Source organism: Hyperolius riggenbachi, chromosome 8 (assembly GCF_040937935.1).
Source record: "Hyperolius riggenbachi isolate aHypRig1 chromosome 8, aHypRig1.pri, whole genome shotgun sequence".
NCBI classification, from domain to species: Eukaryota; Metazoa; Chordata; class Amphibia; order Anura; family Hyperoliidae; genus Hyperolius; species Hyperolius riggenbachi.
This window is the reverse complement of record NC_090653.1, coordinates 73,848,144-73,864,172: the sequence shown is the minus strand read 5'-3', so window position 1 is coordinate 73,864,172 and position 16,029 is coordinate 73,848,144. Positions and strand designations below refer to the sequence as shown.

Genomic DNA, 16,029 nt, shown 5'->3' with positions numbered 1-16,029 from the left:
GTCACAGCACCATTCATTTGTTCCAGTGCCTCCAGAATTCACTGCACTACTCAGCCAAAATCTTCACTGATAACAACATACGGGCGGGAAGGAAGTGGCAGTTATGCTCCACTGTCAACTCTAGGAATGCCCTTTTCTCTCTGCCCCCTCACACCATAATTGTTAATAACTTGTTTGGGGGAAAAAACAAAACAAAAAAACAACACACTGCATAACTCACCTATTTCGGGTTCTCTTCGCTGTCTTTTTCATCCTGTCAGCTCTCCCATTCTGTCACAATGTCCTCTTGTAAATGTCTGCATTTTCACAGCAATAGTGCTGAACTGGAATTCAGCGCTATTGCACTTTCAGGTCTGCACCATTGCTATTTGGCATTTACGAGAGGACACTGTGGCACAATGGTAGAGTTGACAGCGAAGGGAACCCGGAGTAGGTGAGTTATGCTTTGGGGTTTTTTTTAAACTGGTTATTAACAACAATTCAGTTCTTGAAGTACATTTAACTTATACCTATGTAGTGAAATCTGATGACCGTGCATATTATAATGGTACATACCATATATCTCTGCTAGAATCTATTGAAAATCTATGTGCTGTGTGTGGTAGGAATCCATTCATTTCTGAATGAATACTGATCAGAATCATTTTACACATACGGTGGCAATCTATAAGTGTATGGGTATCTTAACTGGCATATGTCAGGTTAACATCTTCACTTCCTGTTATGCTTGTCACATGACTGCAGAATGCCAGTAACTGTTTGTTTAGTAGCATTAACATGAAATCCCTCCCCCTTCGCAATTTCTCCAACCCATAGGTGAAGAGTTTGATGCTACTACATTAAAAGGGTTGCAAATGTTGTAAAAACATATTGTAAATTCTTAAATAAAATAGGTGAGGGCCTGTTTCCACTAGAGCGAATCTGCATGCAGATTTGCATTACCAATATAAATTAATGTGCTGTTTCCACTTGTCAGAAATTCTGTGCGGTGGACTGTGCAGAAAAAAATGTGCACAGCAGAGCCATCAGAATTCGCACACCACAGGGTTAGTGTGCGATTCGCATGTAATGTATTTAATAGGAAATTCCCCTGCGTTTTCTCCATGTGAATTTTTCATGTTATGTTTTCGCTTAAATTTCCGCAATTATGTTTTTGCTTAAAATCAATGTAAAAGCACACAGGCACTAACATGGTTAAATTTGCATACTAACAAACAGATGCGAATTGTAACGCGGTTTCACGTTAAAATTAGCATACAAATGCGTACGAATTTGCATTCGCATGCAAATTCGTTTTCATGTTTTCCGCAACTGAATCATACCGCACTAGTGGAAATGGGCCCTGATGTGTAGAAATAATCAGAAGATAGTGTGCCTAAATTAAAAAAAATCCTCTAATTGGTTATGGCTGCTAGATGACCCTTGTAGAATAGTTATGAATTTTTGCTGGTGCAATAAACAAACACCATTCTCATTCAGCAAAAAGAACGTACTAACTGTAACAAGCCCTCGCTAGTTATAATCTATCTCAGTAGTGGCATTTTAATACAGTTGAAATTTATTTTTTTTATACTAATTAAACATATTTAACGCCCACTGAACATGAAATGAAAAGGCAGAGTTTTCTCTTAAGCCCTTCCAGCATAGTGACATTTTACGAGATGCAATAAAGGGACAGCCAGAGTAATTATAAAGAGTGGATGTTTAATTTACGCAGGTTCCAGCTTCCATCTGATGCCAGTTATCACAGGAGATGCAAAGTTCTCCCAGTATAATAGAAAGTTATAAGGCAGAGGAAATTCAAAGAGACGTTTGTATTAGAAGTCTGTGTGGAGATAATTCCTTCCACTCTCCAATCCAATCTAATGCAGTCTTTGTGAGGGAACAATGAGCAACATGTGTCTTCTCAAGAGGGACAACTCCAGAATACTGCCACAGAACAGGGTATGAAAATAGCCATTGAGACAGAACAGAGGAACCTTCAACACAGGGGCACAGGGGACACACTAAGGGAGGTAACACGCTTGCACGGCTGGTTACCTCTGCAATTCCCGGGTCTTTGTTGGCTTTAGCGATTGTTTTGCTGCAATCATTCCGTTTTTTTTCATTTGCAGCGGCATATAATAATTCCTTTTTTTTTAGTATAGCGCTTTTCTCCTGTTGGGCTCAAAGCGCTTGTGAGGCAGCCACTAGAGCACACTCAGTAGCAGTGTTAAGCAGTCTTTCCCTTACTGAACAGGCAGAGCCGAGTTTCCAACCTAGGTCTCCTGTGTCAGAGGCGGAGCCCTTAACCATTACACTATCCAGCCATCACTATATACTGTAACTGCAAACACGGGTGTCGTGCAGGAAAAACTGAAAGCTGTGCAATTTGAAAACACACAAAGTGCTTGATTCACTAAACTGTGATAACTCAAATTTGCACGGTTTAGTGAATCAAGCCCAAAGTGTGAACGTAAAATGTGAAAGTGTGAGAGTGGCTATTGATTTCAATAGGTTGTGGAATTGTGCGTTTTTTGCCATCCGTGGCAAAACATGCACAATCGCAGCTAATGTGTTCCCTGCCTAAAGATACGTACACACCTTTGATGGATGTCACCTATTGGGGGTAGGGACTAGATCCCCTTGGGTGACATCGCTACACTGCAAAGATACGAGTCAGCCGAGTAGACGACGATGCATACTGTTGCCATTAGGAGAGGTGGGGAACAACGGAATGGCGTGTGCGTGACATCATGCGGTGGGTGGGGGAGGAGTGTGCACATAGGAATCGGTTATCACTGGGGGTGAGTTGATTTGCTTGGCTTGCGTGCTGCAGGTCTGGCGGCCTGACTATCTACTGAGGCGGTAGTCATCAGTCGCCTCAGCAAACTTCAGTGTGTGTATGAGGCTTAAGTAATGATAGAAATAGATTATCATAATTAAGTGATGATATTGTGAAGTCTCATTGGAGAGAACAATACACCGTATATACTCCCATATAAGCCGACCCGTGAAGAAGCCAAGGTACTCACTTTTCCCTCAGAAACCAGGAAAAAGTAATTGACTCATGTATATACCCCTGCCACAGTAACCAGATGTGCCCCAAGGACGATATAAGCTGTGCCTCAAGATGCCACACAGGCACAATCCCCAATCATTGCACCACTGACCCTTGCTTGCATGCTCTGCTCCACAAGCCAGGGAGCACAGGTAGTCTTGAGCAGCACACTCTGCACACCATGATGCAGGGGATGGGGGGCAAAGACACAGCAGGGCAGCTGGTAAGAGCAGGCTCACTAGTGCACAATCCTTACACTTCAATGCCAGTAACAAAACCTGCTCCACTGACTCACATATAAGATGATGGGGTAACTTTTCAGAACATTTTTTTGTGCTGAAAAATGAGTCTTATACGCGAGTATATAAGGTACTGCTAAAGATAAAGGGAAGGACCTGTGTTAAAGTGTTTGGGTTGGAAGGTTAATTTGAAGTGAGCTTGAATCGCAGCTCATGTCAAGGAAATACTTACCTATAAAGGGGGAAGTAGCTGGATCCTGTATTGGCTTCCCATGGAGTCCTCTGGTCTTCCATTGCCACTTGTGGACCCCACAAAGACTTTCAACAAGTGCTTGTTGGAAAAGTGATCAGGGTTGGTCTTCTCTTCAAGCACGAGGGTAGCTGTACTGTGCCTGCGTACTTAAAGGATACCTGAAGTGACATGGTGAGATACACATTTGTATGTACAGTGCCTGGCACACAAATGTGACTCACATCGGTCATGTGATTGGGAGCCAGCAAATGGCAGCAGAAAGTGTGCGGCTGTCTAGGAAACCCACAGAGCTGGAGCAGGCAAACATTAATCCACTGCAGGTACTGCTCTGCATGTGGGTATGGTGAGGGAGGAAGAGTGGACTCCTACAACTCTGTGGCCAAAAATCAAAATTACATTTGGGACCCTTAGTGCACCTGGGTTACTCTGCATCACTGACTCTATAATTGGCTGAGGTGTACTGTGGCTATGTATTTCATGGTTTCTATTTATATATACATTTCCCCAGTTTTCATGAACTGTATCGGTTAAGGCCCATTCACACTACAGCGTTTTGCCGGCAATTTCGGCAAAACGCTCAAGCGCTAGCGTTTTTTAATACCCTATAGGGCCGTTCTTACTTGGGCGATTTGCGTTAATTGCCGGCGATTAACGCAAATCGCCAAACGCAAATGTGTAGCTTGCACCATTTTCAGGCGATTTTCCGGAAATTGCATTTCAGTGCTATAGAAGCGCTAAACACGATCGCAGGAAAATCGCTGCAGTGTCTAGTGATTTTTCGACGTTAAATCACAGAAAAATCACTCCCGCAAAAACGCCGGCATTTCGCACTTTTAAGTGTGAATGGGGCCTTTACTGGACTGGTGTGTGATAGTTAGATGTGTTTTTATTTTGGTGTTATATTGTAAAATAAAAAGTAAAAAAAAGTTAACGTAGCCAGACAACAGATTTATTTTAAAAGAGAATGAGGGCTCAAACTCACTAGAGCGATTTTGTGAGCATTTAGGGAGCAATTCAAAATGCTAACTATTTCCCTAAACGCTCAGCTAATGTTAATGGATGGGCTAAATTCCACTGGAGCGATTGTGATTACCAAAATCACAAACCCAGGACATGTAGCATTATTAGCGTTTCTGCAATGTAAAGTATATAAACGCTGGTGTAATCGCTCGCCAAAACCTACACAGAGCGATTTTGCTAGCAGTTTTACATTACTGGACACGGGTCCTTTCAATTAATTTAAATTTTTTTTAAATCAGAATAAAAAAAAATGCTAATCGCTACACAATTGCTGGCAAAAAGATGACACTTTTTAAAAACGTACACACACGCCCGCCAGGCCCCCTGGCAAGTCCTCGCGTCCTGTCCCAATGGCTGTCAGTGCTGCAAAAACACTGACATGGACGCAGAGACACGTGCAAATTATTATAAAGGATAACGATATTATATACAGGATCTTCTCAAAAAATTAGCATATTGTGATAAAGTTCATTATTTTCTGTAATGTACTGATAAACATTAGACTTTCATATATTTTAGATTCAAATACACACAACTAAAGTAGTTCAAGCCTTTTGTTTTTCTTATTGATGATTTTGGCATACGGCTCATGAAAACCCAAACTTCCTATCTCAAAAAATTAGCATATTTAATCCGACCAATAAAAGAAAAGTATTGAGTGCATAACTGAACATAATTTTTTGAAGGTTGACTTTTTTTGTTTTTAAAAACACTTTTCTTTTATTGGTTGGACTAAATATGCTAATTTTTTGAGATAGGAAGTTTGGGTTTACATGAGCTGTGTGCCAAAATCATCAATATTTAAACAATAAAAGGCTTGAACTACTTTAGTTGTGTGTATTTGAATCTAAAATATATGAAAGTCTCATGTTTATCAGTACATTACAGAAAATAATGAACTTTATCACAATATGCTAATTTTTTGAGAAGATCCTGTACTGCTAAAGAGCTAGAGTACTGATATTTCAGTTTACAGTGGGCATGTATTTAAACTCATGTCAAATATTTTGATGTCAAAACATAAGGGGGGGAAATAGGTACTTTATAGTGCAATTTACAGGTTTTTTACAATACTTGTCCTTTAAGGTTGGTATGTAATTTTTGTGCAGACTGGTAGCCGATATGATTATTACAGCTTGTGTGCAAACATAATGCAAATTGTATGCACTTTGAAATTCAGTTAGTCAAAATTGGTAGCAATTGCATTTGATTGATCTAATTCTAAGTTGTGTACAAGAGAGCAACAATATGCAGTGCATATGAAAAGTATTCACAAAGCATCACTTTTTCCAAATTTTTGATATGTTACAGCCCAATTCCAAAATGATTACATTTTATTTTTTTTTCCTCAGAATTCTACACTCAACGCCCCACCGTGAAAAAAGTTTGACGTTTTTTGCAAATTTATTAAAATTACAATTAAAAATAAAAAACAAAGAAACTGAGAAATCATGTGTTGTGTGTAGAATTCTGAGGGAAAAATATATGAATATAATCATTTTGGAATAAGGCTGTAACATAAGTGATGTGCTGTTAATACTTTCCGGATGCACTGTACTTTTAAAGTGCCCATAGATTGACTTGGCAGCCGATTGCCCATCCAATTTAATAATTATAATCGAATTGGATTAAAAAATAAATGGTGCCACCAAGAGCATGCTCGTTCGACCATGCGACCAAATTCGGGGCGAAATTGGTTGCATATATCAATCGGACATGCTGAAAAATCTCTGGCCAACATGCTCAGGTGGTGTGATGCGGTAATGGCGTGGGATAATCATAAACCTGATGGAAACTCCTGAGTTCTGCGCTTCCCCCCCCCCCCCCTTTTTTTTAAAGAACATCAAAAAGCGATGCCCCCTCCTCCCCCGGTTCCCTATGCGGTTATGCTTTGTCATGCCTCCCGCTAGTGTCCACCATACTTCCACATTGTGCCCCCACGTGACTACCAGTATATAGCACGTGGTACACGCCACGTACTATAATCCTGGCAACCACGTGGGGATGCAAATGTATGTGAAGTATGAGGATGGCAGCAGGTAAAGTATAACTGCAACGGTCACTGGGGGGGTGGGGAAAGAAGGAACATTAGGGACACAGCATTCAGGGTGGCAAGGCAGCATCACAAGGCCGACTCCCACAAGATTTCATGCTGAAATTGATAAGGAATCGGCCAACAGATCTCTCTCCGATCAGAGAGAGATCTGTCTCTTGGTCAGACAGTTGCCAAATCACTGCTAGCTGCATGTGACTCAACTGGCTGAGGAATGTACAAACTGGCAATGAGTGTAGTGGGGAGCTGGCGGCCACCAGTAACACTCTCAAACCACAAATTTGGATATTAATATTGCATGTACTAAAATATAGAATTGTAAATATCGTATATATTTTTATAACTGCATCTAAAAAATGATGAATTACGGTTATAATTAAAAACTGACTGTAAACCAGACTAGCTACACTGTAAAAGTTAAGTAAAACTAATTAGAGTAAAGATGCAACAAAACTGTATATTCACTTTGTAGGGGATGGGTAGTGAGATGCAAATAATAGTTGAAGCAAATTTTTATGCCAAGCTATGCAAAAATGCACCAATCAAATGTAGCAGAAGTATTTAGTCTAATTTCAAGCTACATAAATATGCATAGAATTACCATAAAATAGGCGGGATGGTAAATGAGGCGATGCAGGATTGTGCAAATTTTGTATGCAAATAAAGCTTGAAAAAGGACTGATCAAATCATGTCAAAGCAGAATTCAGTTGATCCATTTTTAAGCTGAATAAATTTGCATACAAAATTTTCAAAGTCCTGTATCAAATTGACCATCCCTACTAACGAGGACAGATTGGGTCACTATTAATAGTAGTCATCAGTGTTCTCCCCAGGCTCTTTTAGCTGTGTGCTCCACCGGCTAGTTTTGGTGAGCACCCGCCTGTCATCAGCTCACCTCCTCCTCTGCTGTAAGCAGAGTTGTACAGAGAAGCACTGGCTCTGCATTCTCTCATCTCGCTGCACCCGGCTGCTATTTCATGCCACCCAGCTGGAAAAAAAATTTGTGGGGAGAACACTGGTTATTAAAATATTTTTTGTGGAGCTGCACAACTTTAACTGCAAAATATGGCAATACTATTTGTACACTATATGCTGGACAGTAGAGTAATAAGTATAATTAGATGATCACTTTAAATAACCAGATTTGTGAAAATTTTGGATGTTTTTAACTAACTGGGTACCTTGAGTGGTCCAATCACATTTTCTCTCCCTCCTCCCCCCCCCCCCCATCAGATTTCACAAGAGAGGCCCATACAAGCTCAGTCTGAGGGGATAATGAGAGGAGATAAGGATTAGCAAACTGTAATTTATGGCAGTAATGTGCCATATGGTATAACGTAGCTTTATCTAATTTTTTTTTCTCTTATTTCTTTTCAGAATGATTCCATCATCCAGCAAATCATTTTTCCTTAGTGACCTGGTTTCATCCCGTAATTATGACCTCTGCGTTTTGGCCGTTTATGATGATGGAACGACTTCTTTGACTGCGACCCGTGTCATAGGCTGTGTACAATTTACAACGGAACAGGAGTATAAGCAGTGCCGATCGCTCCATGCTCAGTTTCTTGGTGGGACCATGATCATCATCATTGGTGGAATCATTGTGGCCTCCGTCCTAGTGTTCATCTTTATTTTACTCATGAAATACAAAGTCTACAATAACCACCCGAAATCAAAACCAGCCAAGGTCACCAACATGTGCTCTCAAACCAATGGCAGCCAGAGCGGGACAATGGGACGCTCGTCTTCAAAACTCAACGAGAGGAGAGACAGTATTATGCAGGACATCTCAGGAACGTCCCACAAAAGCAAAACCATAGTTGACCTCACCCCGGATGGTGAAAAAGTAACTGTGACTGACACTACCTTTATAACAAATGATGTACTTTCTCATTAGCAAAATACCAATACCACAGACTTTTACACCTCTTTTGAAAAGGACAGTCCACCAAGAACTGGTCATTGTGGTACGGCTAAGAACATTTTCAAGCAAGGAGCCATCTTTAGGGCTTCACACCTATTGTCTATTTTTAAGATCAGATGGTTACAACAAAAAAGCTATTTTTTTAATCTGTAAAAATAATGGTTACTGCATTCCTAACTATTTTTTGGTTCAATATTATTAAATATAAAGTGTGTGATAAAAACTGGCTAACTGGAAATAATTGGTTTCAAATATTGGCACTTCAAAGGAAGCATAATAAATGTTTCTTTGGTTATTTTTATGTTCACATTGCCTGTCTGGCCCTCATGAACGTTTATGTGGATTGTCTGGTCTTGTAAAAGGCGGGCGGTTTTATTGACCCATTCTCAGATTCTTAAAACTAAGGTATGATTCTGGATGTAACCCTGTTTTACAGACAGTCCATCAGCAAAATGTGGGATGTATGTAGTAAACAGAGTTAGAGCTGGAACCTACTAGGGATGGCTACAATGCTTTAAAATCGCGGCAGCACTGTGTGCAGTGATTCCTAGGGTGATTGTGCTTGCGTTTCCCGGTGATTAGAAGTGCTGCACAGCAGGGATGCTCATCCGGATTTCGGATATCCGGGTTACCTGGATATCCAAACTTTTTTCAGCTATCCGATTTGGATACAGATTCCAATTTTTTTTTTTAAATCCGGAAAGCTATCTGTGGATAGTTTCACCCATAATCCAGATATCCGCGGATTTCCCAGATATCCGAATCCGATCACTAGGTTAGTAACAAAAAGAACCACCTCTCTCTCTCAGGATTTGTAGGCTGTTAAAAGGAAGCTCACATACATTGGCCAGGAATCGAACGCAGGTGAACTGCTTGGAGGGCAGCTATGCTCACCACTATACTACCAACCACACACCCAGCAAAGGCCAGCATTTTGAAGTCTGGAAGATTCCAGGGCAAGGGTGGGAAGGATGAAAAGCTAGGTGACCATGCAACCATTCCTGCTAACCTAAAGCTTACTTATAGACAGTCACATGAGACACGTGCCGGGTGCAGGACTGTGTGTTCAGCTGTGTGTTGAGTCAACACATTGGCTTAAGCTTTACCAAATCCAATGCTCCAATATGGGGAAGCTTCTCTGTTTGCTGTTTTTTTGTTTTTAAGTGTGGTGTCACCGTTCACTCATCTCAACTACAAGAAAGGCCCAGGAGTAGTCTTAGCTACTGTAATATCTATGTTACAGCAGGGCCCTTATTACACTTTCTCTTACAGGGCTATGGATAGTGGTGCAGTGGAAGTGTGCTGGGCCCATAACACAGAGGTTGATGGATCTAAACCATCCTCTGCTAGGTATGATTTCATATTTGCACCTCGCTTTATCGCATAGGCAAAACGGTTTCCATAGCCCTGTAAGAGAAAGTGTAATAAGGGCCCTGCCGTAACATAGATATTACAGTAGCTAAAAATACTCCTGGGCCTTTCTTGTAGTTGAAGAGATGAGTGAACTGTGACACCACACTTAAAAACAAAACAAAACAAAAAAAAGCAAACGGAGAAGCTTCCCCATATTGGAGCATTGGATTTGGTAAAGTCTTAAGCCAATGTGTTGACTCAATACACAGCCCTGCACCGGCATGTGTCTTATATGACTGTCTATGGGCTCATTTCCATTGTTGCGACGCGATTTCGCCGGCATTCCGACGCTTGTAAAAACGCATGCGGATGCGTTTCAGCATGCGTTTTTACCTGCGATTTCGCGTGCGATTTCGCATGGCAGGGTGCCATGTGAAATTAACCATGACACTGCTAGGGCAAAATAACATTGAAAAAAGTGCGAAATCGCACGCGAATCGCGGGTAAAAACGCATGTAAAAAAGCATGCGTTTTTACTATTAAATACATTAGCGGCGATTCGCACGGATTCCCGACGCAGGCGAATTCTGTGGGTCCCGTCGTGCAGATTTGGCCCGCCGCCAAATCGCTCCCGCACGCCGCACATGTGGAAACAGCCCCGGCCACTTCAGTGTACCAAGCGAATCCGCATCTCGTCGCCGCATGCGGATTCGCTATGGTGGAAACGAGCCCTATAAGTAAGTTTTAGGTTAGCAGGAATGGTTGCATGGCCACCTAGCTTTTCATCCTTCCCACCCTTGCCCTGGAATCTTCCAGACTTCAAAGTGCTGTCCTTTGCTGTGTGTGTGGTTGGTAGTATAGTGGTGAGCATAGCTGCCCTCCAAGCAGTTGACCTGGATTCGATTCCTGGCCAATGTATGTGAGCTTGCTTTTGACAGCCTACAAATCCCCGGAAGCCGAGAGAGAGAGAGTGGTGGTATCTTCTTAGCTTCTAAAACAGTTAAGAAGCATTTAAAAGATAGTTTCTGGTTTGTAATCCGGATATCCGAATCCGGCCGGATACTTGGGTCGGATATCAGAATTCAATTCGGGCTTCAAAAATTCAAATTCATATATCCGACCCGGATCAGATATCTGGGGATTCGGATCCGAATTAGTTCCAGATAGTAAAAAGTGGTATCAGAGCACCCCTGCTGCACAGCACTTCAGTTTAGTGATTCACCATTTTTTACTTTGATAAACCTCATTATACTTACCAGGTATCCCGATGTCGGACTTAAATCTGTAGCCCTGCCACTTAGCAGAAGAGGTCATAGGTGCTTCTCTAGGACCAATCAGAGAAGCGCCTGTAACCTCGGCAGGGCTATGGATAAATAACTATTTAAATTTACAATCAATTACCCCCCACATTTTTTTAATCGCTTCTATACCTGGCATTGAGTGCAAATACGCTCAAAACACTACATGCCCTGTGACTGCAATTAACCCTAATCGCAATTACTCTAGTGGGTTCAGCCCTGTTTAGATACATTGACAAAGCATTTTTGGAATAGTCGGTAATCCAAAAACACGCCTAAAAATCACCCTAGTGGAGTCCCTGCCCTTAATCCCCCAAAAAATGTGCGTAATGTGCAGTGTTCTCACCAGGCTATTTTAGCTGGGTGCTCCGCCCGGCAAATTTTGGTGAGTACTGGGCTGTCATTGGCTCACCTAACTATCCTCCTAAGTAAAGTTGCACAGTGAAGTGTCGGCCCTGCATTCTCCCATCGCACCCCACCCGGCTACTTTTTCATGCCCCCCAGCTTAGGAGCACACTGATGGGTAGAGCAGACTTCAATACATCACATGCAATGTATTACGCTGTACTCATGTGGTAAGACTTTATGTATGTAATTCTGCTTCACTCAGTTTATTACATACACCCCCTAGTTTCTCCAGAATCTGGGAGATGCTCTTCCTCAAGTGTTCAGTCAGAACAGTTGATAATTTTAACTGGTAAGCAGCTCAATGCTAGTTCTACAGAGGATTTGAAGGAAAACCAAGGTGAGAGACATATAGAGGTGGATATATTTATTTCCTTTAATACAATGCACAGTGGCCTGGTTGTCCTGCTGATCCACTGTCTCTTAATAGTTTTATCCATAGACCCTGAAAAAGCATGCAGATCAGATGCTTCTGACAAGATTAGCCACGTTTGTTCTAGTTGTGCAATTAAGACATTACTGACCAGGAAGATTAACAGAAATGTCAGGCAACTGGTATTGTTTAAATGGAAAGTTCAGTTTAGACTCACCGGTAATTATTTTTCCAACCATTCCAGGGTACGGCTTGGAAAAGAGACACTAGGCTCCTCCTCCTAGGGAAACAATTAGCATGAAGATTAAAAGCCCCCACCCTGCCCTCCTACCTTCAGTATATACCCAAGAAATGACACCAATACATGCTCATAACAACCTAACTACAGCTTTAATCACCTAAAAGTGTGAATAGCAATGACATATAGATCTAAGATAGGTAGGGAGGGATGATGTACGCTGTATCCTGGAATGGTTAGAAACATCGATGAGTCTAAACTGAACTCTAAACTGAACTTTCTCTAACCATTACACGCAAGTAATCTTATACTAATTCTAGGGTGGGACTGCTGCCTGCAGCATTTTTCTTAGTACTAGCTCTTGCTAACTGTGTCCCCGGTAGGAGGGCAGGGTGGGTGCTTTTAATCTTCTTGCTAATTGTTTCCCTAGGAGGAGGAGCCTAGTGTCTCTCCTTTCCAAGCCATACCCCGTAATGGTTAGAGAAATAAATATGGCAGCCTACATGTCTCTCACAGCAGGCTCCATATAAAGTGATTCTAAAGCCAGTGTAAAAACAAATACATTACATATTCATTTATAGAGAGGGAAGGATCTGGATCCTACAGAGCCTCTCCGTGTCCTCTCTCTCTCCCTCCCCCCCCCCCCACTGCAAGTATTTGAGTAAGTGGTTGAATAAGTCTACTGGAATCCTTAGAAGCACTCCTATCCCTGAGTACTTCCAAAGACTGGCAGCTGTGTTCTGCAAGTGTGCACTCGCAGTATGGAGCCACCCATCTTCAGAAGCACTCGGGGACAAGTGCATCCAAGGACTCCCGGAGGTGGCAAATTTAAACACGGGACAGTGAGAGAGAACCAGAAAGGCTCCATGAGACCCAGAGCCTTCCCTCTCCATAGGCGAGGATCTAACTACACTGGTCACACTTTCAGCTTGTGAGCCACTTTGAAAATTACAAATTGAAAATGATCTACTAGGTAAAATCTACTTACCTATGAATGCCACACAAAACAGCAGGACATGGACAGCGGCAGTCCATCAGTGATCACCACAAGCTGCCAGTCAGATGCATATAATAGAGTCCTTCTCAGTAAGCCAAATAGCACAGTGCTTGGTAGTGTTGTCCGGATCATGAACGATCCGGATCTTTGATCCGAATCATCAAAATGAGTGATTTGGATCGCAAAGGGGGCGAGGCCAGGAGTGACACGCCCCCTCTCAGCGGGGTCCTGGGAGCAGAGCAGAGATGGATCGCTCTGTTGGAGGGGACTCAGGGTAGCCAGCCTTGCAGGGACAGGTAGAGGGGACATGGGTGCCACTGCCAGATATGTGTAGAGCACACATACTGGCTGAAATGTGCTGCTCATTAAAGGCTGTCCGTTCCGTAGTGCTGCACAGTGAACACATTGGAAACTTTTGGCACAGCTCAGTAACGTTAGAGGCAGCATGCTGGGCTAGGACAGGGCAGGCACAGGGACAGGGCATTGCTGTGCAATATGATCCTCATGCACTGCTCTAAACAGCTGCACTTTACTTCTGGGAATGCTTTGGGGAATGGGAGTTGGGAGTATACAGATGAACATATAGGTGAAATATATGTAAAGCTAATGATTGCAGCATGTGGGTATTGTGTGCAAACAAACATTTCTGCTCTCCCCTCCTCCCTTCTCTGTCCACTCCCTGCCCTCTGTCCATCTTCTCCCCTTCTCTGTGTGTCCACTCCCCTTCTCCTGTCCTGCTAGTCATTTCACCCCCGAATGCTTCCCTTGTAAAATGATCCGAGATTCGGATCAAAGATCTGGATCTTTTCAATGATCCGATTCGAATCATCCGGATCATTGAAAAGATCCGAACTTCGCATCTCTAGTGCTTGGACGAACAGTGTGACAATACCATTCTTACAACATCATGCTCAGTGTCAGTCAAAACTGTAATTAGCAGCAGCACTTAAAGGGAACCTTAACTGAGAGGGATATGGATGTTTCCTTTTAAACAATACCAGTTGCCTGGCAGTCCTGCTGCTCTATTTAATTGCAGTAGAGTCTGTATCATGCACCTGAAACAAGCATGCAGTTAATCCAGTCTGACTCCAGTCAGAGCACCTGATCTGCATGCTTGTTGAGGGGCTGTGGCTGAAAGTATTAGAGACACAGGATCAGCAGGAGAGTCAGGCAACTGGTATTATTTTAAAAGGAAAAATCCATAGCATCCTCAGTTTAGGTTCCCTTTAATGCTTCGGAATGTATGGCACCTTGCAACATCATCCTCCTACACTGCTGTGCAAAACTTAAAGGACAGCATATCGCACTAAGCTCATCCAAGTCAAATAGACAGAGTACGATGTGTACATTACTCAGGCAGGAGGTCTGGGATCTACCCATAAGTCCTTTGCAATCTACCCAATGGGCCCCCCTGATCTACCTTACTCTAAGGCTGCTTTCACAGTGCGACGTTAAAGAGAAACTCCGACCAAGAATTGAACTTTATCCCAATCAGTAGCTGATACCCACTTTTACATGAAAAATATAATGATTTTCACAAACAGACCATCAGGGGGCGCTGTATGACTGATTTTGTGCTGAAACCCCTCCCACAAGAGGCTCTGGTACCGTACGGTACTCTGGGCAAACTGCCACAATGTAACAATGACACACACAGGAAATGGCTGTTTATAGCTGTCTGTTAAAGCCAGAACAGCTACATAATCTGCCCACAGTAACAATGTCACCATGTAATACATGTCAGAATGTGAATCTGGGAGAGGAAAGATTTTACAATGAGCAAACTCTGACTAAATCATGTATACATAATTATTGTAAAAATTAAGCACCTTTTTATATTAAATTATTTTCACTGGAGTTCCTCTTTAAAGTCACACGTTCTAAAAAGTAATAACGCAGACTAACGCACAGCAACACAGTCTGTGCGACATTCACAGTGCTCACATTGCGTTGTGTGTAACGTGTAGCAATATTTAGAAAGTGCTGCATGCTGTGCGTTAAGCGTTATTAGCTGCATTGGACTGTTTGCACATGCTCAGTAATGTTTGTTTTGTTTTTTGAATGTGACGCATGCGCCGTTTTCGTTCCATCAGTATGCAATGAAAACGGTGCACCAAGAGACACAACGCAGTTTAAAATGACGTCCAACTTCAAAACCAACATGCGTTGCGTTAGGGGCACGTTATGAGACTTTAACGTCGCATCAAACGCAATGTACCACCGGGAAAGAGGCCTAAAAGGACTATTATACACTTAAGGATATACCGGTAGTCAAAAACTCAGGAAACCAAAAATTGCAAAATGTACTTTTTCTTTTAATACAAAAAAGGGCAGAAATGTGTATACAATATCTTAAAGCATGTGGTAAAGTGCATATAATTGGTAGAGAATGCCTTTTCTACCAATTATATGCACTTTACCACGTGATTGAAGATATTGTATATACATTTCTGCACTTTTTGGAATATTAAAAGAAAAAGTACATTTTGCAATTTTTGGTTTCCTGAGTTTTTGACTATATCCCTGAGTATATAATAGTACTTGTGGGGGTGATTGTGGTGCACCTACTGGGATTTTGTTTGTGTTTTTTTTTTACTCTCCCAATACAATATCATTACTCTAAAAGGACACCTGAAGTGAATTAAAATATTTAAAATAATTTGATGTTAAATAGCTTACCACTGCTCCTTGTGTGCCAGGCCCCCTCCCATTCTGCCCCATAGTATTTGACTGTACATGCAGTAGAATATTGTTGGCCAAAAGAACTTGTGGCTGTTCATGATCACAATGATGGTCAATGATGGCACTACTCCATATACAAAAATACATACTATA

The 16,029-nt window shown here is 42.0% G+C and overlaps 1 protein-coding gene across 9 annotated transcripts in view; it reads left to right on the top strand.

Annotated features, from left to right (window-relative positions):
- Positions 1-8,783, top strand: part of LOC137528929 (leucine-rich repeat and fibronectin type III domain-containing protein 1-like protein) — an 874,345-nt gene extending 865,562 nt beyond the window's left edge. For all 9 annotated transcript variants that reach the window (XM_068250704.1, XM_068250705.1, XM_068250703.1 and 6 more), the window contains one exon: positions 7,984-8,783. In XM_068250704.1, the coding sequence (XP_068106805.1) occupies positions 7,984-8,503 (520 nt within the window). In that variant the 3' untranslated portion in view covers positions 8,504-8,783. The remainder of the gene's footprint in view (positions 1-7,983) is intronic.
- Positions 8,784-16,029: the final 7,246 nt, after the last annotated feature.